At 44.1% G+C, this 27701-nt stretch overlaps 1 protein-coding gene across 4 annotated transcripts in view; it reads right to left on the reverse strand.

The window, feature by feature from the left end:
• The window catches only part of LOC308555970 (protocadherin gamma-C4), a gene marked incomplete at its 5' end in the record, with an annotated part of 156214 nt that extends 131862 nt beyond the window's left edge, over positions 1 to 24352 (reverse strand). The window contains one exon of one of the 4 annotated variants that reach the window (XM_081134820.1): positions 21845 to 24352. In XM_081134820.1, coding sequence (XP_080990946.1) covers positions 21845 to 24265 — 2421 coding nt within the window. Of the gene's footprint in view, positions 1 to 1867; positions 4351 to 6856; positions 9466 to 11763; positions 14288 to 21844 lie in introns of those variants that run through there. The other 3 variants (XM_081134815.1, XM_081134818.1, XM_081134824.1) reach the window with 3 other exon arrangements.
• Positions 24353 to 27701: the final 3349 nt, after the last annotated feature.

Below are 27701 nucleotides of genomic sequence, written 5' to 3' on the forward strand. Positions count from 1 at the left end.
GTCCATCTTGGAAACAAAAATGGGCTTGAATAATGGGAAAATAGGTGAAAAGCCAGTGTCCGGGGAGTTGAAAATCTGGGCTCTAGTCACAACCTATGCAGAAACAAGTTTCCTCACTTGAATGGATCTTTTAGAATCTGGGGCACCTTTTTAGTTCCTTTGTAAGAAACTATCTACTATTCAAGAGCTGGTCTTATGCCTGTGTCAATGGGATTAGCAAATATAGTGATAGGTTTGGGAAGAGAATTTGCTCATTAATTTTCTAGACTGAAGTTTCTAGGCCAAGGGCTGTGTGTGACTATCACCCTCACAATGTGTCCTCAAACTCTAGAGCACTGCCTCTCATAGAGTACGAAGCAAGTAGTTCTTCAGTGTTTAATGAATGAGTCACGAGTGCAACAGCGAAACCCAAAACAATGGATAAATAACTCTGATCTTAAAAACAATGAAAAAGATAAGAAGACAGAAGCACTGTAAAGAGCAGACAATATTTCAGTGACCTTTTTTTCACATAAGGACCCATCCAGAAGGCACTATTTTACCATTATTTCTAAGTTTACTTTAACTTTGATTTTAGAAATAACCAATGAAAGGAAACATTTTAATAGTTGTATATATATTGTCATTGCATATTTCATAGTTTTCTCTTTCAAGGAAACTTAGAGTAATTTACTAATTTGAGAAAACTTGAGATAAAGCAGCAAGTACCCAGTTCTTTAGGTTATTCCTCACGTAATAATTAATTTCTAGAAATTACTCATAAAGTTTAACCAGACACAAAAGTCCATCAGCTATGCAGAGTTTTTAAATCTTCAGTCTTTGTAGAGTAGATTAAAGGTATTTTTCACAGTTCTCAAAGGACCCACAAATTGCTGGGGACTGGGAGGGAAAATGAGATATTTTTTAAAAATTGACTCTTCTCAGAAACCTCTACCAAAAAACGAAATATGGAAAAGGCTTTATATACAAAACTGTTCATTACATTTCTTATTATAATAGCGACAAAGCAGAATGGGTATAAAAATAAATTATTAAGGAAGGATTAAGAAAATTATTCTTGAATGAGGTTATGAAATGGGACAAAGTTGACCCAAAGGTAGTGATTCAGATGTAAGATCTGACAGTATTTGCTACCTGTGATAAGGCGAAGAAGTGCTAAGAGACTTAAGGATTGGAAAGCTATATTAAAAATACACATTGCACCCCGGCCAGTGTGGCTCAGTTGGTTGAGCACCCTCCCCTGTACCGAAAGATTGTTGGTTTGGTTCTGGGTCAGGGCACATACCCAGGTTGTGGGTTCGATCCCTGGTCTGGTGCATACAGGAGGCAACCTATGGATGTTTCCCTCTCACATCAATGTTTCTCTCTCTCCCTCTCTCTTTCTGTTTCTCTCAAATCAATAAAAGCATATTTTAAAAATAAAAAATACACTGCAGCAATATATATATATATATATTGCAGCCAGATATATATATATAACTAAGATGTGTTTGATGAGATAAACATAAAATTTAACTTAGGCAGAAAAAACTACCAGTACATTTATAAAGAGTAAAGCTTGAAACAAATAGTATCACACATCAACCAAGAAAGGGTAGTGCTATTGCTAAAAGTAGTGACAGCCAAGAAGAGCTCCCTTTAGCAAGATTTGCTGACTACACAGAAACACCAACCACACAGCTTGAGAAGTAGTAATCAGGCAACTGCCAAGAGTACTGAGCACTCAAGCGTCCCTCCCCACCCAGCCAGTGCACCCCCTCTTCCACTCCCACTACTAGAACTCTGAACAACGGCCGGCCGAAACTCACTGCGCACGCTGAGAATCAAGTACAATATGTACACTTTAAGTAGGTTTGCACAAACTCACGTGGCAGGAAAAAGAAGAGTCATAAGCGATTTGGGGGTCTTCGTTATTGGCACATATATCCGCAGAAGGATCTTCGCACAGGAGGTCCCGAGGGGGAGGGGGAGCCACTTCCGGGGTCAGGTTAGAAAAGTTAAATTTGGTCATTGCTGAACTCGAGGCAACGCACAGATTGTAGGAATAGGGCAAAGTCCCCTCACCGCAGTTAGTGGGAACCACGGGGCCAGTCTTGGAGCAGAGACCAGGCTGAAAGCAGCCCCAGGTGGTGGGGCTGGAGGAGCGTCGCAGGCGCAGGGCCACCGCCAGAATCACCGCGAGGAGGAAGAGCACGGAGATCAAGGCCAAGGCCACCACCAGGTAAAACTGCAGCTCGGCCTGGGGGTCAGAAGGTTCTGGACGGTCACTGAGATCGGGCAGAGCCTCTTGTAGGCTGTCAGCGAAGACCAGGAGCAGCGTGGCTGTGGCCGAGAGGGGCGGCTGTCCCCCGTCACGCACAGCGACCAGCAGGCGCTGGCGGGCAGCGTCCCTGTCGCCCAAAGCTCTGGCCGTGCGCACCTCGCCCGTGCGCAGCCCCAGGCTGAACAGCCCCGGCTCGCTCGCCTGCAGCACGTGGTAGGACAGCCAGGCGTTGTGTCCAGAGTCAGCGTCCACCGCCACCACCTTGGTGACCAGGTAGCCTGGCTGCGCGGCGCGCGGCACCGTGTCGAAGAGCGCAGAGCCGTCGGGCCCCAGCGCGGGGTACAGCACCCGCGGCGCGTTGTCGTTGCGGTCGCCCACCAGCACGCGCAGGCTCACGTTGGCGCTGAGCGCGGGCGAGCCCTGGTCGCGGGCCTGCAGCGTCAGCTCGAAGGCGCGCAGCTGCTCGTGGTCGAAGGCGCGCTGCGCGAACACCACGCCGCTCTGCGCGCTCACGGACACGTAGGACGACAGCGCCCGGGGCTCCAGGTCGCTGGCCACGATGGAGTAGGCCACCTGGCCGTTGGGTCCCAGGTCGGGGTCGGAGGCGCTGACCTGCGCTATGGAGGCACCGGGTGGGTTGTTCTCGGCCACGTGGACCACGTAGGAGGCCTGGTGGAAAACTGGAGTGTTGTCGTTGATGTCACCGATGTGTAGGGTGATGCTTGTACTGGATGATAGGGATGGCTTGCCCTTGTCGGTAGCTGTGACGGTGACATTGTACTCTGCTATTTGCTCCCGGTCTAAAGCTCTGTCAATCACCAGCTTGTAATAATTCTTGGAGGTGGATTCTAATTTGAAGGGAATTTCTTCCTGAATATAGCATGTCACCAAACCGTTTTGCCCAGAATCCTGGTCTCGCACTTTAATGAGGGCAATTACAGTTCCAAGTTCTGAGTCCTCCGGAATCTTGTTAGAAAAGGACATGAATGTCACCTCTGGGGCATTGTCATTCTCATCGACAATTTCAATATGAACACTGCAGTGAGCTGTGTGCACTCCTCCATCCTTGGCTTCTACAGCCAACATATACATACTTGTCTCTTCAAAGTCCAAGGTGCCATTTGTTGTGATGTCACCAGTATTTGGATTGAGACTGAAGAGGAGGCTGGTGCTTGCTGGGGCGTTGAGGAAGGCGTAGGTGATCTGTGCATTAGTACCCTCATCCTGGTCAGTGGCCTTCACGCGCAGTACAAAGGTTCCCTGGGGCTTGTTTTCTTGGAGTCTAACTCTGTATGTGTCCTGGCTGAACACTGGAGCATTATCATTGGCATCGGTGACCAAGATCTGGATCTGGGTGGTGCCACTTAGAGGAGGGTCCCCTCCATCTATGGCAGTGAGGATTAAGCGGTGGGAGCTCTGCTGTTCTCTGTCCAGAGGTTTTTCCAGCAGTAATTCTGGGTATTTACTTCCATCGGGACTTTCCTTCGTTGACAGAGAGAAGTGCTCATTGGGGTTGATGGTGTAAACCTTCAGTGAGTTACTTTCTACATCTGCATCTTGTGCAGAATCCAGTGGGAATTTTACCCCTGGTAAGGCTGACTCACAGATCTCTAAGTCAATGCCTTTTGCAATGAAACGTGGTGCGTTGTCGTTAATGTCTTGGATTGCAACAATCACGTGGAACACATGCATGGGGTTTTCAGCGACCATTTCAAATTCCAGCGCACACTCAGATTTCCTCCCACAAATCTTCTCTCGGTCGATCCTACCACTCACTAACAAATCCCCACTCTCCGCACTCACGCTGAAAAATTCCTCTGCACTAACCCGCAGTTTTCGAGCTGACATCTCCTGGACACTGAGCCTCAGATCCTTGGCAAGGCTCCCCACCCTCGATCCCTTGGCCAGCTCCTCTGGAATCACGTATTGGATCTGCTGGGAAATGGCCCCGCACAACAAAGACAGCGAGAAGAGAAACAGTACCTGGCTTTTCATCGTTTCAGCTTGCCTGGAGCTCGCTTGCGTTTCTTGAACTCAGTGGAGAAGCTTCTTCTTAAGATGTCTCCGGGATGTTTTAAAAATCAAATGACAGCACCCTGGACATGTGGGGCTTGAGGGTAGGACTTGCTAGGCGCTTGCGGGCCCCAGGGGCGGCTTCCCAGCTCTGCAGCGCGCAGGACGAGCCGGAGGCGCGGCGCCGGCAGCTGGGCGGGCCGCAGAACCCCTTTCTTCCCTTTGGTCAACAGCGGCGCCCGGAGGCTGCCTGGGAAAACTGCATATGCCTAGCTATTCATCCTCAAAGGGTAAGCTCTCAATCTGAGCGCTTTGTCTTTTTATTTGTTGGAAATAATCAAATATTCAAGTTTTCTCTTTAAATGTGACATTTTTCTAGTGTGTTTTTTTTTTTTGTCATCTCATAAGAGTTGCCACCATTTTACATCATTTTTCTTTCCATTAAAATATTTCATAAGGCATATAGCTATATTTTTTTCAGTTCAGGGGGCAAAAAAATCTTCAGTAATTTCACTGTATTTATAAAATTGGCTTGACTATATGGGTGTAACAAGATAAGTTACTGGCTTTTCACCCACGTTTTAGGAGTCTTGATCCTTACATTTCTGTAAATCTATAATTTCCCTTATTTAGTATTTTAACTCCCCCCATATATTCTTTATCAATTCTGTAATAATTTTCAAAGATATAGTCTTTGCAAAAAAGAGTGAGTCAAGCTTCTAGATTTATTTTAATGGATTGCTCATCTTTTAAAAACACAATCTTCCTGTTATGTACAGCAGAAAATGATATTTTGCCACAGAGAGCCATTTAGTGTTTGGGCACACATACATGCATTTACAAAGCTGAATTTTGTGTAAACCACATTTCTTTTTATGAAACCAGTGCTTCTTCATTATAGGAACATGTATGCAGTGCCCATTTCCACCTCCAGCCAATGCATACCATTAGTAAGTGAAATGAGTTTGACTTGGTCACTAGTTTTAATCATCGAGAGGCACTGAGAGTCCTTACACACTCCATTTCAGAACTTACCTGGAATCCTTGAACAGGTAACTAAAACAAACGCACTACCAAAGAGATACCAACTCAACAATTTGTTTCACAGTTTCACAGTCTAACTCATATTCATCTTACACTCCAGTAGAAACAGACTGCTAGCTGTTTTCCTAAGTCATCCTTTACCTTGTTTTCCCTACTTCATACTTCCTCTTCCTTTTATTAAACTCCCTCCTCCCTTTCTCTTGTAATGAATTCTCGCCCATCTTTAAAAAAAAAAAACTTTTTTAGGGAAAATGGGATGTCTGAAACCTTTCATTATCTATACATGTAGGTGGAAGTTGCACTGCCTTGGTGTCCTCTTTGCATCTCCACAATACATATGTAGGTTTTGTTTTATATGGCATGCTTAGAAAATTCTCTTTGAACATCTAAAGTTCTCCATTTACTATTACTATATTTTTTCTTCTTACAAGGAAAGCGATATTAATATTATAAAGATTTTTTCTAAAAAAGATATTCCAAAGGTTATATATTGCCCCCCCCCCTCCCCGCAGTGTATTTGCATACTTGAGCGAGAATACACCCTTTTCTGCTTTCGGTTATTTTCTTCAAGCCCTGTTGTCACACTTTTGAATTTACCTCTTCCTAATATATTGAGGGAGACATCTGTCCCTTTGCTTGAGCTCCAATGAAATATATTTTGGTCTAATTTTGGTTGACTCTCTGATGTGACTTTACGGGTGAAAGCAATTTCATAAATTTCAAAATGGGCCAACAATTCCTATTTCATTACCGTAGTGCATAGCCTGGGAATGTCCCGCAAAGGCCAACACATATCTCCTTATGTTTCTTTACCCTTCTCGAAGGACAGGAAGTACCACTCCAAAGTGCATAGCATCCAGGCAAGTGAACTCTCCATCTTCAGGCAAACAGCTTAGGTCAATATGAACAGCCCTCTCCTCACACACACGCTTTTGGTGTACACAATAGGGACTACAGGCCAAGTAAAACAACTTGACCAACTACATTTTTTATCCTACAATTTTTCTGTTATTGAGATAAAGGGTGTGGTCTGGCTTGGAAAGAGTTAAGCATTATTTTATGGGGCCCTAAAATAACTAACTAAATACATACATTTACTTGTTTGTGTCAGTCAGGATAGGCTAGGTAGGCTGGAGTGACAAACAAACTTCAAACCAAGGGATTTAAAATGAAAAAGGTCTATTTGTCACAGGTATAGGTCAGTGTTGGGTAGACCACAGGGCTCTTCTCTCGTCGTAGTGTTTCAAGGACTCAAGCAGAAGAAGCAGTCACAATTTCAGAGAGTATCTTAGAGATATGGAAATTCTCATGAAGGCAACTAGAGCTTCCTCCAAAAAGAGACAGACCTACTTCCATTTACAAGGCATTGGGCAGAAGTAGTTACCTAGCCCCACTCAATTACATTAGGCCAGGAAGGTAGCCCTACCATAGGCCCAGAAGGAGAGAGGAACAAATACTTAAAACAACAGGACTAAGCTTTATAATGACCACATGGCATAATTGTTCTTTATAATATTAAAAAAGAAATAAACTCACCTGAAGTAGCTTGGGGTCTCCTTTAGCTTCGAGTAAATCTTGAGCTACCAAGAGAGGCTCGCTTTTCTCACAGCTCTCCTGGCTGATGAGCGTGTCCGCGTAGTTGGGCTGCGGGAAGATCAGGTGGCTCTTCCCTGAGTCTGCGGTGAGGGAGACCTCATGGGAATAGGTCTGCAGGAAAGCCCGCACCCCTTCCACGCCCACGAAGTGCGAGGCTGGCACGCCCACCATCCCGCCTCCCGAAGCCTGGAGCAGGCGCGATGTGTGCCAGCGCCTCAGCCTGAGCGCCAGCAGCACAATGACAAAGGCGAGAAAGACGCAGGAGACCGCGGCCACTGCCACCACCAGGTACAGTGTGAGGTCTGAGGCCTCTGGGGTCGAAGTGATCTCAAGACTGCCCAAGTCAGCCAACACATCTGGGATATTGTTAGCCACAGCCACTGTGAGGGTAACGGTGGCTGAGAGAGGGGGCTGGCCGTGGTCTTGGACAGCCACCACCAGGCTCTGCTTGAGCGCGTCTCTGTCCAGCAGCGCCCGCGCAGTGCGCACCTCGCCCGTGTGCAGCCCCACCGCGAAGAGCCCCGGCTCGCTGGCCTTGAGCAGGCGGTAGGACAGCCAGGCGTTCTGGCCTGAGTCTCTGTCCACCGCCACCACCTTGGTCACCAGGTAGCCGGGTTCTGCTGAGCGGGGCGCCAGCTCCACGCCCGTGGAACCATCCGTGGGGAGTGAGGGGTAGAGGACTTCAGGCGCATTGTCATTCTGGTCCAGCACAAACAGGCTTAGAGACACGTTGCTGCTAAGAGGAGGGTCCCCGCTGTCACTAGCTGTTACCAGTAGCTTCAGGTCTCTAACCTGCTCATAGTCGAAGGATCGAAGAGCATAGAGGACTCCAGTGTCAGAGTTGATGGAGACATAAGTGGAGAGAGGTGCCCCCTGGACCATATCCTCAGTCAGTGCATAAGTGATGTGGGCATTCTCGATGCTGTCAGGGTCCTGGGCGGTCACAGAGAAGATGGGGGCTCCCCTGGGGTTGTTTTCTGGAACCCAGGCGGAGTAGGAGGCATGAGTGAAGGCAGGTGGGTTGTCATTGATATCTGCCACATGCAGGGTGATGTGAGTGTCTGTAGACAGCGGTGGACTTCCCCCATCTGTTGCTCTCAGAGTGATGTTATATTCAGAAACCTGTTCCCGGTCCAGGGATCTGGCTGTCACTAAACGATAATATTGGTCTATTGATTTTTCCAAATTAAATGGCATATTTCCCAGCACAAAAATTGTGACTTGCCCATTCTGACCAGAATCCCGGTCATGCACATTGACAAGGGCGACTTCTCTCCCTGGAGTAGCCTCTTCTGAGACTGATCCTGTGAAAGAAGTGATTGTAATTTCTGGGGCGTTGTCATTCACATCCAGAACTGTGACTAGAATCTTAGCTTTTGACAGGAGACCTGGTCCATCTTGTGCTTCAATTTTAATTTCATAGAACATAGCATCCTCATAATCTAGACTTTTTAATAGGGATATATCTCCAGTCACTGAGTTGAGATTAAAAATCTGAGCAATTTTCCCAGGCATTTTATCTAGTATATAGGAGACTTGAGCATTGAATCCCTCATCAGGGTCAGTGGCATTCACAGTGAGCAGTCGGGTGCCCACTGGCAAGTTCTCCTGGACACTGACTCGATACTCAGGCTGAGTAAATACTGGTGGGTTGTCGTTCGCATCCAGAACTATCACTTGGATGCACAAGTTGCCAGAGTGAACAGGGTCCCCACCATCAGAAGCAATGAGGACAAGCTGGTGAACAGTCTTTTCCTCACGGTCCAGAGCCTTCTCCAGCACCAGCTCTGGGTACTTGGCCCCATCAGAGACAATCATCACAGCCAGGGAGAAGTAGTCATTGGGCTTGAGCCGGTAGCTTTGCAGAGAGTTTATACCCACATCTGGGTCAAATGCAGTCTTAAGTGGAAATCGAGTTCCAGGAACCGTTAGTTCACCAATTTTTATTTCCAATTCCTCCGTTAGAAAATCAGGAGCATTATCATTAATGTCCTTAATTTCTATTTCTACTTCAAAAATTTTCAATTTGTCTTCAACCAGGATGTTAAGTTTTACTAGACAGCGCGGGCTCTGGGCGCAGAGCTCCTCCCGGTCTATCCTGCCCGCGGTCACCAGGCTGCCGCTCCGCGCGCTCAGAGCAAAGAGCTGCGTCCTACCTCTGGAGATGATGCGGACTCCGCGCTCCGCCAGCTCCCGGGGCTCCAGCCCCAGGTCCTTGGAGATGTTGCCCACGAAGGAGCCTTTGTCCAGCTCCTCAGGCACCGAGTAGCGGATCTGCCCGGATCCAGTCTTGCACAGAGTCCCCAGGAGCGCGCACAGCAGGGCCAGTCCTCCGCCGTTTCTGATCAGATAACTGGTCATTTCCTTTTCGGTGAATTATTTTTTTTCTGTATCTGGTTCCAACTTCCCACGACGGAATCCACACTTATTTTCTCAGTGAGCTAAGTCCTTCGTGGGCCTAAATCACAGGTCACAGAGCTGGTTGACCGACAGGGAGAGGGTAGCAGCCCCGGATCTTCTGAGCCTGGTTTGCCGACTCTTTGCTTTTTAGGAACGAGGAAATGGTGGACTAGCTCCCCAGTTGCATTTCCCTCCTTGAGTGGTCAGCAGCGACGCTCAGAGGCCTAACCGTTTACTGCACCCTCTCAGACAAACGCAAGTTTGTATTTTTAAAGTTCCCCAGCACCCAAAATCCTTTTTAGCAGAGGTAAGGGGATTGGTGTTTATTTAACATAATTGAAATGCTTTATGTTAAAGGATGTAGCCTCAAGTTATTCCCACGGGAAGCCATGTACTAGCCTTAATGCCACCAATATTGCCTCAAACATGCTGGAGTTACTGTTCTCAAATGTTCAGTTTAGGAACCACACAGAAACAACAGCCATATTTATAAATTATACCTCTTGAAGTTTTTCCTTAATAGCCTGACATCTTAGCTTTAATATTTTTTATTTAACCAATTCATTAAAAGTGTAACTGGGTGTCAGACAACATCTGGGGATTTCAGATGAAAAATATCAACAAGCCACTTCCTTCACAGAGATTATGAGGGTGTAAAAGCAAATGAGAAATGACAATGTGCTTTCATCCTGGCCTTGGAGGTTAGCAAAGGCTTTCCCAAGAAACCTGAGGGGGGTGGATGGGGAAAGGCCTGGAAGTGAGGGAACAGCGTGGCTGTGAATGGCAAATCACAGGACTTTGGGTACTGACAGGAGTTCATTTTGCTCAAATCTAGAGTGCAAGGGGGTTTTTAAAGACCCAAATTGAAACTAGTAGAGATAAAGGGTTGTTTTATGTTCCAGAACCCCTTTTTCTGTATTTGTTTTCCTCTCCAAGCACAAAATGGAAATACAATACTGTTGTCATTTCAATTATAATGCATTATGTACCCAGGTATAATGCATTTATTCTTGGGATGAGTTACTACAAAAGAAACTGTCTTTCATTTTCCTCAGTTCATAATTTATTAATTATTTACAAGATGTTATAAGGTATTATTCCATGGTGAGTTACAATTTTATCTCACAGAGAATTATATGATAGTAATAAACACAATGGAATACATGGTCTCAGATCAATTTTCCCTCAGATGCCCTTAAATATAATAATCACAGCACCTTAAAGAATGATGATACCATTAAGTACAAGACTCAGTTCGTACATGATTACTTCCAATAAAAAATCATCCCAGTTCCATAGAATATTAGTGTATTCTTTGTTCTCTGTTAAATATATGACCAACATACTAAAAGCCAACACAGAAAGAGGAGTGGGGAAGGAAAGCTGTGGCTGTGAGGGGACTGAGGCTCAGGGAGGGATTAGCAATGTTTTGGGGGGTTTTATGTGTACTTTTATTTACTGAATCCTTCCCCTGTGTCTTACCTGGGCCCCAAAATGGACTCCATGTTAAGAAAGACCATTTGAGGTGGGGCCATCCATGGTGGGATTGGAAATGTTTTAAACAGCTGCTATGAATAGGAAAGTTTGAAAAGAGAGATGTATAAGGAGGATTTTAGGGGCAACTACTGACATAGTCTCTAAATCCCTTGAGGATATATATTATGTTTAAAGATAAAAAGGCAATATGGTTATCAGGTATGAGAAAAGTAAAAACACCAAAGAGAAACATATTTACTATCACAGTACCTATTTGTTATAGAGCAAACAATAACTGAACAATTTCTTCAAGGAGCACATAGTCCTCTAGAGGCGAATGAGATTTTTAACTCAACAGAGATACCATGACGTAGCTTCCTAAAGCATGGTGAAGCACCGGGATTTCTAGATTTCCATCTTCTAAATAGGGAAGGCCAAGCAAATCACGTAAAATAAAGAACCTCACTGCCAGACTGAAGGAAAAATAAGATCGAGTGCAAGAAACTAACCAAATAAAGTGTTTCATTCTTCATAAACAAATTCAAATATAAAGCATAAAATCCTTAATTTTTAAAGCACTTGAGTAAACATAAAATCAACCTTCGTATTCTTAAGAGAGAAAGGATTGTTGACCCAGGTAGATGAGCTGATTTATTCAAGGATGGGAGAGAAAGTATAAGAAACCAGAAGCCCCAGCTCCCGATGCTGGTTTGGTGAGTTACAGGTCACCTTCTCCCCCAACCCCTGCCTTACACTTACAGCACCAGGATCCTGGCGCCTCCCCCTTACAGTGCGAACACTTAGAAGTAACAAGAAGCCACCCACTAGCACTCGTTTCCTAAACATTGAATATATTCTCAAGGAAATGTGCGAAATAGAAGAAGTAAGGTAAACAGTGAAGGAAGCTAAATAAATGGGCAATTTTATTTCTTTTAGTGAGCGCTCAGGAGTATATTGTGAAGAGAGTTTACCTGAGGAAATGTTTCTTCTCCTTTATCTTCAAGTAAAGACTGCGGTGCTGATAGAAAATCCTTTTTCTCACAGCTCTCCTGGCTGAGCAGCGTGTCCGCGTAGTTGGGCTGCGGGAAGATCAGGTGGCTCTGCCGCGAGTCCGCGGTGAGGGAGACCTCGTGGGAATAGGTCTGCAGGAAAGCCCGCACCCCTTCCACACCAACAAAGTGCGAGGCGGGCACGCCCGCCACCCCGCCTCCTGAAGCCTGGAGCAGACGGGATGTGTGCCAGCGCCTCAGCCTGAGCGCCAACAAGATGATCACAAAGGCGAGAAAGACGCAGGAGACCGCGGCCACTGCCACCACCAGGTACAGAGTGAGGTCCGGGGCGTGAGGATCCGTGGAAGGTTCGAGGCTACCGAGGTCGGCCAGGACATCTGGGATGCTGTCAGCCACGGCCACTGTGAGCGTGACAGTGGCCGAGAGAGGGGGCTGCCCGTGGTCCTGAACAGCCACCACCAGGCTCTGCTTGAGCGCGTCTCTGTCCAGCAGCGCCCGCGCAGTGCGCACCTCGCCCGTGTGCAGCCCCACCGCGAAGAGCCCCGGCTCGCTGGCCTTGAGCAGGCGGTAGGACAGCCAGGCGTTCTGGCCTGAGTCTCTGTCCACCGCCACCACCTTGGTCACCAGGTAGCCGGGCTCTGCGGAGCGGGGCGCCAGCTCCACGCCAGTGGAACCGTCGGTGGGGAGGGTGGGGTACAGGATCTCTGGTGAGTTGTCGTTCTGGTCCAGCACAAACAGGCTTAAAGACACGTTGCTACTGAGCGGTGGGTTCCCACTGTCCTGTGCTGTCACCCACAGCTGAAGTTCATGGAACTGCTCATAGTCAAAGGAGCGCAGAGCGTAGAGGACACCGGTGTCAGAGTGGATGGAGATGTAGGAGGACAGGGGCGCCCCCTGAAGGGTGTACTCAGTCAAGGAATACGTTACATGGGCATTGTGGTCGCTGTCCGGGTCATGGGCAGTCACAGAAATGAGGGAGGCGCCTCTGGGGTTGTTTTCAGGAATGTAGGCAGAGTAGGAAGTGCGAAGGAAGGTAGGTGGGTTGTCGTTGATGTCTGTCACCTGCAGCAAAATGTGAGCATCCGTGGACAGAGATGGATTCCCTCCATCTTTAGCAGTCACAGTGATGTTGTAAGAGGAAAACTGTTCTCTGTCAAGGGATCTGGTTGTAACCAGTCGGTAGTAATTGTCCACTGACCTTTCTAACTTGAAAGGAAGGTTCTCTGGGAGTGAACATGTGATAAGTGCATTCTGCCCAGAGTCTCTGTCATGTACATTGAAAAGTGCAATTATGGTTCCTGGAGGAGAGTCTTCAGAGACTGAGCTAGTAGCAGTGGTCATGTAAAATTCTGGGGCATTGTCATTCACGTCGAGAACTGTGACAATAACCTTCGTTCTGGTCAGAAGGCCTGGACCATCCTGAGCTTCAATATCAATTTCATGGAGTTTGGCATCCTCAAAATCTAGGCTTTTTATGATTGTTATATCTCCAGATGCCGACTTAAGCTCAAATACCTCTGAGGATTTTCCAGGGGTTTTCTCTTGAAAATAGGCCACTTGAGCATTGTATCCCTCATCTGAGTCAGTGGCAGTCACTGTGAGTATCCGGGTGCCAACGGGCATATTCTCTGGAACACTTACATGGTACTCGGGCTGTGTAAAAACAGGCGCGTTGTCATTCGCATCCAGGACCGTTACGCGGATGCGGGAGGTGCCAGACCGGACCGGGTCGCCCCCGTCCAAAGCCAGGAGAACCAGGTGGTGAACAGCCTCGTGCTCGCGGTCCAGGGCTCGCTCCAGCACCAGCTCCGGGTACTTGTTCCCATCCGCCCCGCTTCGCACATCCAGGGAGAAGTGGTCATTTGGGTTAAGTTCATACTTCTGGAGGGTGTTCTCTCCTACGTCCGCATCATGAGCACTCTTTAGAGGAATCCTGAATCCTGGCATATTTGTTTCACTGATTTTTAGTTCCAGTTCCTCTACTCCAAAGCGAGGGGCATTATCATTAATATCTCTTATTTCCACTTCTACTGAATAAATAGACAATTTGTCTTCCACAAGAATGTTAAAATTCACCAGACAGCGCGCGCTCTGCGCGCAGAGCTCCTCCCGGTCTATCCTGCCCGCGGTCACCAGGCTGCCGCTCCGCGCGCTCAGGGCGAAGAGCTGCGTCCTACCTCTGGAGACGATGCGGACGCCGCGCTCCGCCAGCTCCCAGGGCTCCAGCCCCAGGTCCTTGGAGATGTTGCCCACGAAGGAGCCTTTGTCGATCTCTTCTGGAACAGAGTAAAGCATCTGCCCAGCTCCAGCCTCCCACAGGGCCGCGGAAAGGAGACACAGCAGGACCAGCCTTCTGCGTTGCGGGAACTTTTGCAGAACTGCCATTTCTTCTGCTGCAGTCCTTTCTCCGAGGCGACTTCCAGCATCCAGTGCGGGATTCCAGTCTTTATATCCCAAGGTCTGGGGTCACCAGCATTCACGCGACCCAGCGCACCGTGGAGAGAACTAGTGGGCTGCTGAACTGATTTTTTTAGCCGCCCGGAAGCTTGCGGGCAAACGCCCAGCCCTTTGTGCTGTGGCAGCGATAGTGCCGGATCCGGTGTCTTTCGAGCTTTTACGTCTTGGGTGGTCAACAGCGACGCTCAGAGGCCTAAGTAATATCTGCACCCTATCAGGCGAACCCAAGTTACTTGTTTATGTTAGCTTTGTGACTTTCAAGTGTCTTCAAAGAATCTTACAGTTCTAAGATACCTTGGAAGGAACTCTTTCAAGTCAGGAGTCTTTCTCTCAGAATTAAAAAGAATGGTGTAAACGAACGTGACCCTGATAGTAGTTGCTAGGAGGGTGTTATTGAAGTTCAAGGCATTAATCAAGGTTGCCGCTGACCTTGCTCCAAACATTTTCAACTTATTTCATACTCAGAGACAATAAGATCAATTATAAACCATTAGCTACAGTATTTCCTAAGGTTATATATTTTGAATTTCTGTGCTTGATGGCTTAGCATTTAACTTCAAGACCTTTATTTAAAATACTGAATTATCAGACACTTATTTGGGTGCCTATCAAGTGCCTGATTGATGCTGGAGCTAGAAATGGTGAACCTGACTAAGTCAGTCCTTGCTCTCAGGAGGCTCACAGGATAGTGGAAGACAGAGGAAAGTAAACAGCATATTATAACAGAGTATAACTGCTGTGATGGTGGGAAACACCAGGCAATGAGGGGATTCATAAGCAGGGTATCTAGCCTAGATTAGAGGGTACTTTTCCAGGACATAATTGAAACTGAATCCTAAAGGGTAGGATTGGGTCAAGAAAGAGCCTGGGTAGTGTTCTAGAACCTCAGTGCAAATGCTTGGAGGTCAGAGGCAGCATGGAGCATTAAGGAAACAAGGAAGGGGCTTTGCCACATGGAGAATTAGTCACTGAAAGTAGCTAGAGCTTGCTGAGTTCTTTTTCTGATGTTTAGTGTTTTCTAAGCATATAAAACACAATGCAGTGGATGTCTTCTTACTCCTGTTCCATTTTTATGTACTTAAGAATAATGCATTTGTTATTCAAAAATTAATTCTGAAACATTTCAAACATACAGGCAAGCATAGAAAGTAATGTGATGAAAATCTGTGTACATACCATTTAACGTTTATGAAAGCTTAATATTTTGCCAACTTGAGATCAGTTTCTAAACATTTTATTGTGAATAGTTTCAGATTTATAGAAAGGTGACAAAAATAGTACAAAGGATTCCCATATACCTGTCATCCACATTATCCCAAATGTTAACATTTTGATGTCATGCTGTCTTTCTCCCCCCCCCCCATCTCTCTGAACTATCTCAGAGTATATTGCAGACATGATGCTCCTTTATGTCCTTTACCACTTCAGTGTGTAGTTCTTAGAATAAATAACATTCCCTCATTACCCAAATATGATAAAAGTCAGCAAATGGGCACTGATATAGTTCTATTATCTTACCTACAAATGTTAGTCAAATTTTGCCAGTTGCCACAATAATGCCTTTTTATAGCAAAAAGAAAAAAAAAATCTAGTCTAGGATCAAATCCAGGACCACACATGACATTTAATGATTTCTCTTTAGTTTCACTTAATCTGAGACAGTTCCTCAGCCTTTTCTTTTATTTCATGATTTTATTCTTTCAAAGAGTCATGGCCAGTTATTTAGTAGAATTGACTGTTTCATTTCCCCCAAGTGAAACTGTGCACTCATTAAACACTAGCCTCCAATTATTCTTGACCCTCTAACCCTGGCAACCACCATTTTACTTTCTGTCTCTATAAATTTGACTACTCTAAGAATTCTATAATAAAAGGAATCACACAGTACTCGGCCTTTTGTGGTTAGCTTATTTCACTTAGCATAATGTCCTCAAGGTTCATCCATGTTGTAGCATGTGTTAAAGTCCTTTCTTTTTTAAAGCTGAATATTTACAAATCACATTTTGTTTATCTATTCATCACTCAGTGGACACCTGGATTGCTTCTACTTTTTGGATATTGTGAATAATGCTGCTACGAACAGTTTTTAAATATCTGTTCAAGTCCCTGCTTTTGTTTCTTTTGGGTATATATGGAGAAGTAGAATAACTGAATCATATGATAATTCTGTTTCTTATTTTGGGGAATCACCATACCATTTTTATAGCAACAGCAGCATTTTACATTCCCATCAGCAATGCACGAATGTGCCAATACTCCATATGGTCACTAACACTTGTTATTTTCTCTTTTTATTTTTAATAATAGCCATCCTATGATTTTGATTTGTATTTCCCTAATGTTTAGTGATCTAGAGCATCATTTCATGTTCTTCTTGGCCATTTGTATGTCTTATTTGGAGAACTGTCTATTCAAGTCCGTTGTCCATTTTAAAACCAGGTTGGTTGTTTTTCGTTACAAGTTATAGGCATTCTTTACATATTCCAGATATCAGTCCTTATCAGATATATGACTTGCAAATGTTTTCTCCCATTCTGTGAGCTGATTTTTCACTCTGTAGATATTGTCCTTTGATGCACAAGTTTTTAATTTGATAAAGTCCTATTTATCTATTTTTCTTTTGTTACCTGGGCTTTTAGTGTCACATCTAAGAAATCATTGCCAAATCCAATGTCATGAAGATTTTCCACTATGTTTTCTTTTAGGAGTTTTATAGTTTTAGCTCTTGTGTTTAGGTCCTTGATCCATCTTGAGTAAATTTTTGTATACGGTGTAAGGTAAAGGCCCAACTTCATGTTTTTTGCAGGTGGACATCCAGTTTTCTCAAAACCATTTGTGGAAAAGATTGTCCTTTCCTTATTGAACAGTCCTGGCACCCTTATTGAAAATCATTTGATCATATATATATGTGACAGTTTATTTCTGGTGTCTCTATTCTACACCATATATGTCTGTCTTCATGCTAGTATCATACTGTTCTGATTATTGGACCATTGAATTAAGTTTTGAAATCAGGAAATGTGAGACCCCCAACTGTGTTCTTCTTTCACAAGATTGTTTTGGCTAGTCAAGGTCCCTTGATACTCCATATGAATTTTAGGATGGATTTTTTTTTTCTGTTTCTGCAAAAAAGGTCATTGGGATTTTGAAAGGGATTGCATTGAATCTGTAGATGGCTTTGTGTAGATTACATATAAGTTTTTAATAGATACTGTTTTATCAGGTTTAAGAAAGTTACCTTCAGTTCCTAGTTAACAAAAAGATTTTAATCATGCATTGAATGTTCTTAAGAATTTTATTATGCCTATGTTGAAATAAATACATGGCTTTTAATCTTTAATCTCTTAATATGAAGTTTTACATTATTAGAACAATGGATATTATTAAGATATCCTTGTATCCCCAACATAAACTATGTCATAAGCTATAAATATTATTTAAAAAATAAGTTATAATATTATTTTAAAATATGTAGTGAGCAGGATTTGATAATACCTTAATTGAGATTTTGAATCAATATTCTTAATGATATTGGACATTTCTAATCTCTCTTAAGTCTGTTTGCCTTTTGGCTTCTCCTGTTGAACTTTTTCCATTTTCACTTTTATCCAATTCTCTGAGAACACTGATGAAATTTTATTGGAAACAATTTATATCAACTGACCATACTTTCTAGTAGGGCCTCAAATTTGTTTTTAAAAACCTTTCCATAGACGTTGTTTATTTCTCATCCAAGGATATTTTTTCTCCATTGCTTTTTCAGAGAGAGTGGAAGGGGGCGATAACTGATGTGAGAGAGACACATCCATTGATTGCTTCCAACATGGTGGGGATCGAGCCAGAATGGAACGGGGTTGGGACCCTTCACCCGAGAGCCAACGCTCTAACCACTGAGCAAAACAGCCAGGACTCACCAATGCTGTTTTGATGCTTGAGTCTCATTAAATAACTACTCAACAGCCTTCATTGCAATTTTCTAAAGATTTATCTTTTTGTCTTTGACAATATCTGGTTTTACTCAATATGTTACTTCCCATTCATGCTTCTTGATTCATAACAAGTTATTTTTTCCCCAGTCTTCCTTGCTTTTCTTTCTTTTTCTCCTTTTCCAGGCCTTTGTTTTTTATCACAATTTTGGATTTTTCTTCAGAATGTTTAAAAAGATTTTTAGTCATGGCATCTGCCTAGCCGATGTTAGTCCCAACTTGGACTTGACAAAATTTTCATTTTCTCTCCACTTGTATGACCTTTATTGTTTGCTTCCATTGTTTCATCATCAGAACCCTCCTTTGTTTGCATTTCAATAACTTATACTTCTATCTTTGTTATTTTTCCGCTGTGTTTTCTGCTTTGTTTCTTTTTTGTTTGCGTTTGGTATTTTTTGGTTTTGTTTTGTTTCTTAAGTGGCAAGTTAAATTCATTTATTTTAAGTCATTTGTTTTTAAAAAATACATATTGCATTTGTCTATAAATTTATCACTAATACTGTTTTAGCTGCATTCCACAATTTTAATAAATATTTTAATTTTTGTTTATTTCTAAATAGTTTTCATTTCCACTGTGGTTTTTAAAATCCAAGAATAATTTAGGGGTATAGATTTAAGTATCCAAACTTTCTTGTTTTCTTTTACTATTTTTATCTTTTACTATTTTTAAATGTTTGAGTTCTGATTTTCCCCCCAGTTTTATTGAGGTACGATTGACAAATAAAATTGTAAAATATTTAAAGTATACAACATGATGACTTGATATATGTATATATTTGGAAAAGATCCCTCCAGAGTTAATTAACACATCTATCACCTCACATATTTATCTTTTTAATGAGACCATTTAAATTCTACTCTGAGCAAATTTTAATTTTACAACACAGCATCATCAACTATAGTCTCTACCATGTTATACATTAGACCTCAGGCCTTATTCATCTTATAACTGTAAGTTTATACCTTTTTACCAACCTCTCCTCATTTCCCCCATCCCCCCAACTTTGTGATTTAAGTATGTTATCAGGTACATATATTATTGGTGCTTGGGAATTTGCTGTGCCTTTTTGGTGATGCCTATGCAATCAATTGTTATAGATTTTCCATATGCTCATGTAGAGAATGGCTAGTCCATGTTGTATGTGTATAGAATTCTATATAGATCTATTAGATCACTCTTATAGATTCTATTGTTCAAATCTTCTATATGCTTAGCAATTTTCTGCCTGTGAGGTCTATAGTTTCTTATGGAATTGGGTTAAAATCTCCTGGTATTATTTCTGAAGCTATATTGTTCAGTGATGGGAGCTCATAATTTTTATAACCTTTAGCCTGTTCTTTTTATAATTATGAGCAGCTCATTTTTAAAAAATCACTATTAATGTTGTTGCCTAAACACTACTTTGTTGTTATATTAATATTGACATGGCTGCTTTGTTTTGTGAATGTGTGTGAGTTACATTGAAATACTGAAAATAAAGATATATACTGTATATCCTTGTTTTAAGCATGTATCTTGTTGGCAGAATATAGATGGACTTTAAAAATCATCCAACTTGCCCGGCCGGGTGTGGCTCAGCGGTTGAGCATCAACCTAGGATCCAGGTGATCGGGGTTTGATTCCCAGTCAGGGCACATGCCCGGTTTGCGGGCTGCGGCCGATCAATGACTCTCTCATCATTGATGTTTCTATCTCTCTCTCCCCCTCTCCTCTCCTCTCTCTGAAATCAATAAAGATATATATTTTTTAAAAAATCATCCAACTTGATAATCTATTTTAATAGGTAAACCACTGAGCTCATTTATATATACAGAAACAATATTTTAAGAACTGAGAAAAGTTTAAATTATAAGTTATGTTATTGAGAGTATGCTCTTGGTACCAAACAGAAATAAAAATAAAAATCCACACTTAGACATTCAGCAGGAATGAGGGAAAATTTTAAAAGCCATCAGAGAGAATACAGATATTTCCTAAAAAAGAATGACAATTTGTTGACAGAAAACTTCTCATTAACAACAATAAATTCCAGAAGACAACATGTTTCAACATTTTGGTTTGTACTTTTATTTTAAGTGGAAGAGCCTCCTCCCACCCCCAACTTCCTCTGCCTCTCTTCCTCACTCCTGGGTTCAGTGTTTTGATACCGCAGGTCACACCTGAGATATTTTCAGTGTTCATTTTCTAAAATCAGCCATCTGTATCCACCACTCTCCCTTGGTCTTGGCTTGCAACAAGTTATGACCAAAGGAATCGGTAGGCAGCATTTTTATGCAATTTCCCCTTTTTAACTAGCTGAGGGACCTAATTGCTTATTTTGCATTTAAGTAGTAAACCTGGCCAAGTCCCTTGTTTAGCCTGAAGGACTTTTGTCTCTGTAGCGCAGCTGGAACAATCTCCTGACCTTCATCTAAATCCAAGATTAGAACTCTCACAGCTTTAGCCTGGCTCAGCACTTTCTCTTTCACCTTTCGTCCATTTAGATATTTATCTTTTATTTGTGCCTTACTATGTTTTTGCTTTCCTTTTTATATTTTATGTATCTCTGTAATTTATTGGAGCAGAATAAGTAAATTGAAGCATGGACTTACTCCCCTATGATGTATTTCTTTTGAAGGGTTAACACATACATTAAAATGGGACATAGCCCTGGCTGGTGTGCTCAGTGGTTAGAGCGCTGGCCTGCTCACCAAAGGGTCCAGAGTTCGGTTCCCAGTCAAAAGCATGTACCTAGGTTGCAGGTTCTATCCCGGGGGGGGGGGGGCAACCAATGTCTCTCTCTCACTCTCTCTCTCTCCCCCTCTCTCCCTCCCTTACACTCTCTCTAAAAAAATCAATGGAAAAAATATCCTTGGGTGAAGATTAACAAAACAAACAAAGCACACTAGTCCTCACATGCATAGTCAATTTGCTATCATCCATTTTATTACCGCAAGTGTTGGATGTCTTCTTAGCCTTCATAAAATACCTCAAGATAAAGTATTAAACAAAGGACTAAGATAGCCAACAATAACTTAAGTCTGCAGTTTACATCGATTTCCATCATTTTGTACTAACACAACTAAAATTACTATTTTAAAAATCTTTACCCCTTGAAATGTCCCCCCAAAAATAGCACCCTCGCACCTGACAGATGACACCTACATCATATTTAGGAATAAATTAGGAGGTGTTTGTAATTTAAGGGAATTTGAAAACACTATTAGTAACATAAATATTGGTGTGTCTTTTCTAGTCAAACCCCACCCTTGCCAGATAAGGCATGTAAACCAAGACCAAAGAAAAGCTATTTGGCAAGAGGCACACAAGAAAATGTTAGAAGCCAGATCTCCTTGTTTCTGAGGCGGTGCTCCCTTCATGACTGAGGTAGCACCTCGCGCGCACTTTTCATCCCAATCACCTACAGTCTCCTCTTCAATGTAAGAACAATTATAGATACACTGGGTATAAACATTTAATAGTGATTTTCCAGGATTTGGAAATGGAAATCTACAAAGATATATGGGAAATAGAAGAAATGTTGGTAGTAAAGAGGGAAAGCAAGTAAGTAAACTCAGGGGTTATTTTTATCTAGGTAAATTTGCTACAAAAAGTTTACCTGAGAAAATGTTTCCTTTTTGTCTTCAAGTAAAGACTGCGGTGCTGATAGAAAATCCTTTTTCTCACAGCTCTCCTGGCTGATGAGCGTGTCCGCGTAGTTGGGCTGCGGGAAGATCAGGTGGCTCTGCCGCGAGTCCGCGGTGAGGGAGACCTCGTGGGAATAGGTCTGCAGGAAAGCCCGCACCCCTTCCACACCAACAAAGTGCGAGGCGGGCACGCCCGCCACCCCGCCTCCTGAAGCCTGGAGCAGGCGTGATGTGTGCCAGCGCCTCAGCCTGAGCGCCAGCAGCAGTATGACAAAGGCGAGAAAGACGCAGGAGACCGCGGCCACTGCCACCACCAGGTACAGAGTGAGGCTGGAGTCATCGGGATTAGCGGAGGGCTCCAGATTTCCCAGGTCAGCCAGCACATCTGGGATGCTGTCAGCCACGGCCACTGTGAGCGTGACAGTGGCCGAGAGAGGGGGCTGGCCGTGGTCTTGGACAGCCACCACCAGGCTCTGCTTGAGCGCATCTCTGTCCAGCAGCGCCCGCGCAGTGCGCACCTCGCCCGTGTGCAGCCCCACCGCGAAGAGCCCCGGCTCGCTGGCCTTGAGCAGGCGGTAGGACAGCCAGGCGTTCTGGCCTGAGTCTCTGTCCACCGCCACCACCTTGGTCACCAGATAGCCGGGCTCTGCGGAGCGGGGCGCCAGCTCTACGCCAGTGGAATCGTCGGTGGGGAGAGTGGGATACAGGATTTTGGGCGCATTGTCGTTCTGATCCAGCAGGAATATGCTCAGGGACACGTTGCTGCTGAGCGGCGGGTCCCCGCTGTCATGAGCAGTCACTGTCAGTTGCAGGTCCAGAAACTGCTCATAGTCAAAAGATCGCAGCGCGTACAGCACGCCGGTGTCTGCGTTAATGGAAACGTAGGAGGACAGAGGTGCCCCCTGGATGGTGTCCTCTGCCAGGGAGTAAGTAACTCGGGCATTCTCATCGCTGTCAGGGTCCTGGGCTGTCACAGAGAAGATGGAGGCTCCTCTGAGGTTGTTTTCCGGTATGTAGGTGGAGTAAGAGCCCTGGGTGAAGGCAGGGGGGTTGTCGTTGATATCTGTCACTTGCAATGAAATGCACACTTCCGTAGACAGAGTCGGAATTCCCTGATCTGTTGCTGTAACTGTGATGTTGTACCTGGAGGTCAGTTCTCTGTCCAGAGTTCTTTCTGTCACTAAACGGTAATAACTATCATCTAACTTTTCTAATTTAAAGGGTAGATTTTCAGGAATGGAACATGTAGTACGACCATTGTCTCCAGAGTCCTGGTCATGCACACTGATAAGAGCAATTATGGTTGCAGGAGGAAAGTTTTCTGGGACTGCAGTGGTGACAGAAGTGATGGTCACTTCTGGGGCATTATCATTTATGTCCAGAACTTTGATCAGCGCCTTAGTTCGAGACATGAGGCCTGCACCATCCTGAGCTTGAATCTCCACTGGATAAATTTTGTATTCTTCGAAATCCAAGGGTTCTTTATTTGATATTTCTCCCGTGTAAGAATCCAACTGAAATATTTGCGCCACTTTTTGGTCTATATTATGAAAGGAGTATGTTACTTCCCCATTGGCACCTTCATCTGGGTCAGTGGCTTTTACTGTGAGCAGCTGAGTGCCCAGCGGCACGTTCTCCGGGACACTCACATGGTACTGTGCTTGGGTAAATGCTGGAGGGTTGTCATTTGCATCCACCACCTGAACACGAATGCGGAGGGCTCCTGCATGGACTGGGTTGCCCCCGTCAGAGGCTGTGAGGAGGAGGTGGTGGAGAGCTTCTTCTTCCCTATCCAGGGGCTTCTGCAGCACCATCTCTGGTTGTTGGGACCCGTCAGCTCCTTGTTGCACATCCAGGGAGAAATGTGGGTTGGAGCTGAGCTGGTAGCTCTGGAGTGAATTAATACCCACATCAAGGTCTTGCCCAAAAGGCAGAGGAATCCTTGTACCTGGAGTGGTTAGTTCATTCATTTTAAATTCCACTTCCTCTAACTGGAATTGGGGAATGTTATCATTAATATCCATTATTTCCACTTCGACAGGGAAAAGCTTCATCTTATCCTCTACCAAGATGTTAAAACTCACCAGGCAGCGTGCGCTCTGGGCGCAGAGCTCCTCCCGGTCTATCCTGCCCGCGGTCACCAGGCTGCCGCTTCTCCGATTCAGAGCGAAGAGCTGCGTCCTGCCTCTGGAGACGATGCGGACTCCGCGCTCCGCCAGCTCCTGGGGTTGTAGCCCCATGTCTTTGGCAATGTCGCCCACGAAGAAACCTTCGTCTGTCTCCTCTGGCACCGAGTAGCGGATCTTCCCAGCCCTGGCTTCCAGCAACAGCTCCAGAAAAAGGAACCACAGGACCAGCCTGCTGTAGCCGGGCAGCTTCACCCAAATCGCCATTGCTTTCTCGCTTCGCAGTTTTCTCTCAGTCCGGTACCAAGGGTATTGTTCCTCTGCTCTTCTGAGCCTAAATTAACTGAATTTTCTGAAGAATTCAGAACGGAAAGTGGTCCAGGAGTAGGGTCTGCGCAGCCTCAGGGAAGCTGTTTGCAATCTGGCTGTGATGGAGGTTCTAAGAAGCATTTTTTTTTTTTTTTTTGGTGGGGTTTGTGCGCGAGCTTGCTGCCTGTATCTCCCAGGCTGGTGAACAGTGGCGCCTAGAGTCAAAACCAGTTACTGCACGCTTATAAAATAAACTTTCTCTTCTCATTAACCTGATCTATCTATCTATCTTTAAGTCTTAGATCTATTTGTCAAGGAAACAGTTAGGCATTGTACAATATATGTATGAAAAGGAGAAAGTATTATGCTCATTTAATTAATCATATCTAAATGTTGCTAAACTGCAATATGCAGTAGAAACCCATTGTTCCCAAGCTACCTGCATTCCCTGTGTGCTATTCAGGGACTATCACAAAGGGGCCAAAAATCATTGCTCTCCACTCTGTGCTATATATTGACCAGTTGATAATTTCTTAAGCCACACAGAAGAGCAACTGCCCTGTGAGGATGAAAAAATCAAAGAGAAAAACAAACTTTTAGAATATAAGCCAGACTTTATTGGACTGTCCCAATTAATCTGCACTGTGCTTCGAATATTTATCAGAAACCTTGGCATTATTTTTAAATCCTCACCCAAGGATTATTTTTCCATTGCTTTTCAGAGAGAGTGGAAGGAGGGAAGAGAGAGAGAGAAACATTGATGTGAGACACATCAATTGATTGCCTCCTATATGAGCCCAACTGGGCTGGGGATAAGCCTGCAACTGAGGTAAGTGCTCTTGGCTGGAATCAAATCCAGGACCCTTCAGTCCACGGTGGACGCTCTAACCACTAAAGCAAAACTGTCCAGGGCAGAAACCTTGGCATTTCTGAAGGATATTTATATATATATATATATATTAAAATATATCTTTATTGATTTCAGAGAGAGGAAGGGGGGGAGAGAGAGAGAGAGAGAGAGAGAAACATCAATGATGAGAGAGTATGAGAGAGTCATCACTGATCAGCTGCCTCCTGCATGTCCCTGACTGGGGATTGAGCCTGCAACCTGGGCATGTGCCCTAACCTGGAATCGAACAGCAATCTTCTGGACCCTAGGTCGATGCTCAACCGCTGAGTGATGCCGGCCAGGTGGAAGGATATATTTTAACCCAGACTCATTTTTTTGTCTTTTTCTGAAGTGTCTATATAGATTTTTTAATGTGGATTTTAAAAGATCTTTAATATGGGTTCTTTAAAAGACTTTTAGTTCACCCAAAGGTAATGTATTTTGAATAAAATAACATTGGGCTCTTGGAATTTCACTGGAAAAATGTCACATGAATGTCTAAGTTAGATTTCGAATTTAAGAAGCACAAGAGGTAGTTATATTCTTCAAAACTGAAAAGAAAAAGGCCACATCTGCATCTCTATTTTTAGACAGGCTATTAGGATAACATGTATTCTCCTACAAGCACACTCAGTTATTTCTCCAAGAGAAGTTGGTGTTCTTAAATAGCAGAATTTTTAGACTCGGTTGTCTTCCTTCATTTACTTATTGCAAAATTAGTAAAAGGTTACTAACTAAAATGTCTTAGGCTTAGGTGATTTATTTATCTTTAGCCATCCCAGAGGTTGACATTTTCAGAAACAAATTGCGCCAGAGGTTGACAGCCAACCCTTGGACACATGGCTGAGAAGAGCATGGAAAGTGAGGAAACAAAAGAAACAATCAAAGGCCACAAGAAAATTTCTTGGAAGGAGAATTTCTGGTCCTGTATAACAAAATCTACAGTTTCTCTGCTTCTCAAAGGCAAGTATATGGAGCTCAAGGGCAGAAGCTTAAAGATGTAATGAACCTCCTTCAATATTGCAAGGAAAGAACTCTTCGGCAGGAAACACAATTTTTCAGAACATACATTAATAGGCACACATCTTTCCCCAAATGAACTGTCCAGGTTAATGAGACAAATCAAAATATACATAAAAACTAGCAATTAAACTTGTAGAGTCCCCCTCTACAAGAAAAAACAAGCAGAATTGATTTATAATAGGGTGTTTATGAAATAAAAGTGTTAAAACTCACACGTATACATTTGAATCCAATGTAATATTTAAAGCTTCATTCCTGGCACTACAGAGAATATCCGGTTGAAGGATGTTTCTTGAGTTAACTTAATTTTAAGATTTGGCAATATCTGAAGCCACACATAGATTGTAGGATTAAGACAAATGACTCTCGCCAAAGTGAGAGCAACTCCAAATCCAGGCTTGGACCAGAGACCAGGCTGAAAGCAGGGCTGGAGGCTTGTTGTAGGCGCAGGATGATGGCCAGTCACTGGAGGAGGGAGGGCACTGAGATCAGGCCAAGGCCAGGTATAACTGTAGCTCTGCCTGCCTGGAGGCAGGTGCCAAGCTATCGTTGAGGGCTGGCTGCAACTCTTGCAAACAGCAAAGACCAGGTGAAGCATGACATCTGTCACCATTATGGAGGCCAACCTGGAGAGTAGCATCTCTGTCACCCGTAGAGCCACAATGCACATCCCCCTCTTGTATATCCCTAGGTTGAAGAGTTGGAGTTGGTGGTCTGAAACATGTGCTAGCACAGCCAGGCAATATTATGCCCAAGTAGGTGTCCTCCTTGGTGAACAGGTAGCCAGGCCACACAGTGCATGGTGCCACATTAAAGAGGGCTATCACTTCTAGCTGCAGATCCTGGCATAGCATCCTCTGAGTGTTTTCACCATGGTGCTCCACCAGTACAGACATGCTCATGATGTCCCTGAACCCAGTTGAACTCTGGTCATGAGCCCGTAGGGTCAGCTCAAAGGTAGGCTGCAGTAAACACCATTGTGCTCTTCACTCACCCACATGCCAGACTATAGAACCAGCAGCTCTGCCCACGGTGGCTGTTCAGGAATAAACAGGAGGCACTTAGGGCCCCAAATCCGAGTTGAAAGCACTAACATACGTGATGGAGGCTCTGAGGGGTGTTCCCAGTCTCCTGAATCATGCAGGAGGCCTGCTGGAAAACCAGAATGTTTTTGTTCATGTGGGTTATATGCAGGGTGATATTTATGCTGGAGGAGAACAGCTTATCCTTGTCCATGACTCTGATGGTGACATTGTACTTCAGGGTCTGCTCCCAGTTTAGAATTCCTTCTGCCAGTAGCTCACAAAGAATTACACAGTCATTTTTAGAGGTGAATTGTTTGCTGTGTGTTTATTACTCTCTGTAGTCTCTTTCACTTCTCCAATTAAGCAAGGTCTCTGAGTCCTGTATTATTGGTTCGGGCAATCACATTTCTTGCCTCTAATAGAACTACACCAGCTGAAAGCCACCTGCACTGCACTA

Source organism: Miniopterus schreibersii (genome assembly GCF_964146895.1).
Source record: "Miniopterus schreibersii genome assembly, chromosome: 4".
In the NCBI taxonomy this organism is placed as follows: Eukaryota; Metazoa; Chordata; class Mammalia; order Chiroptera; family Miniopteridae; genus Miniopterus; species Miniopterus schreibersii.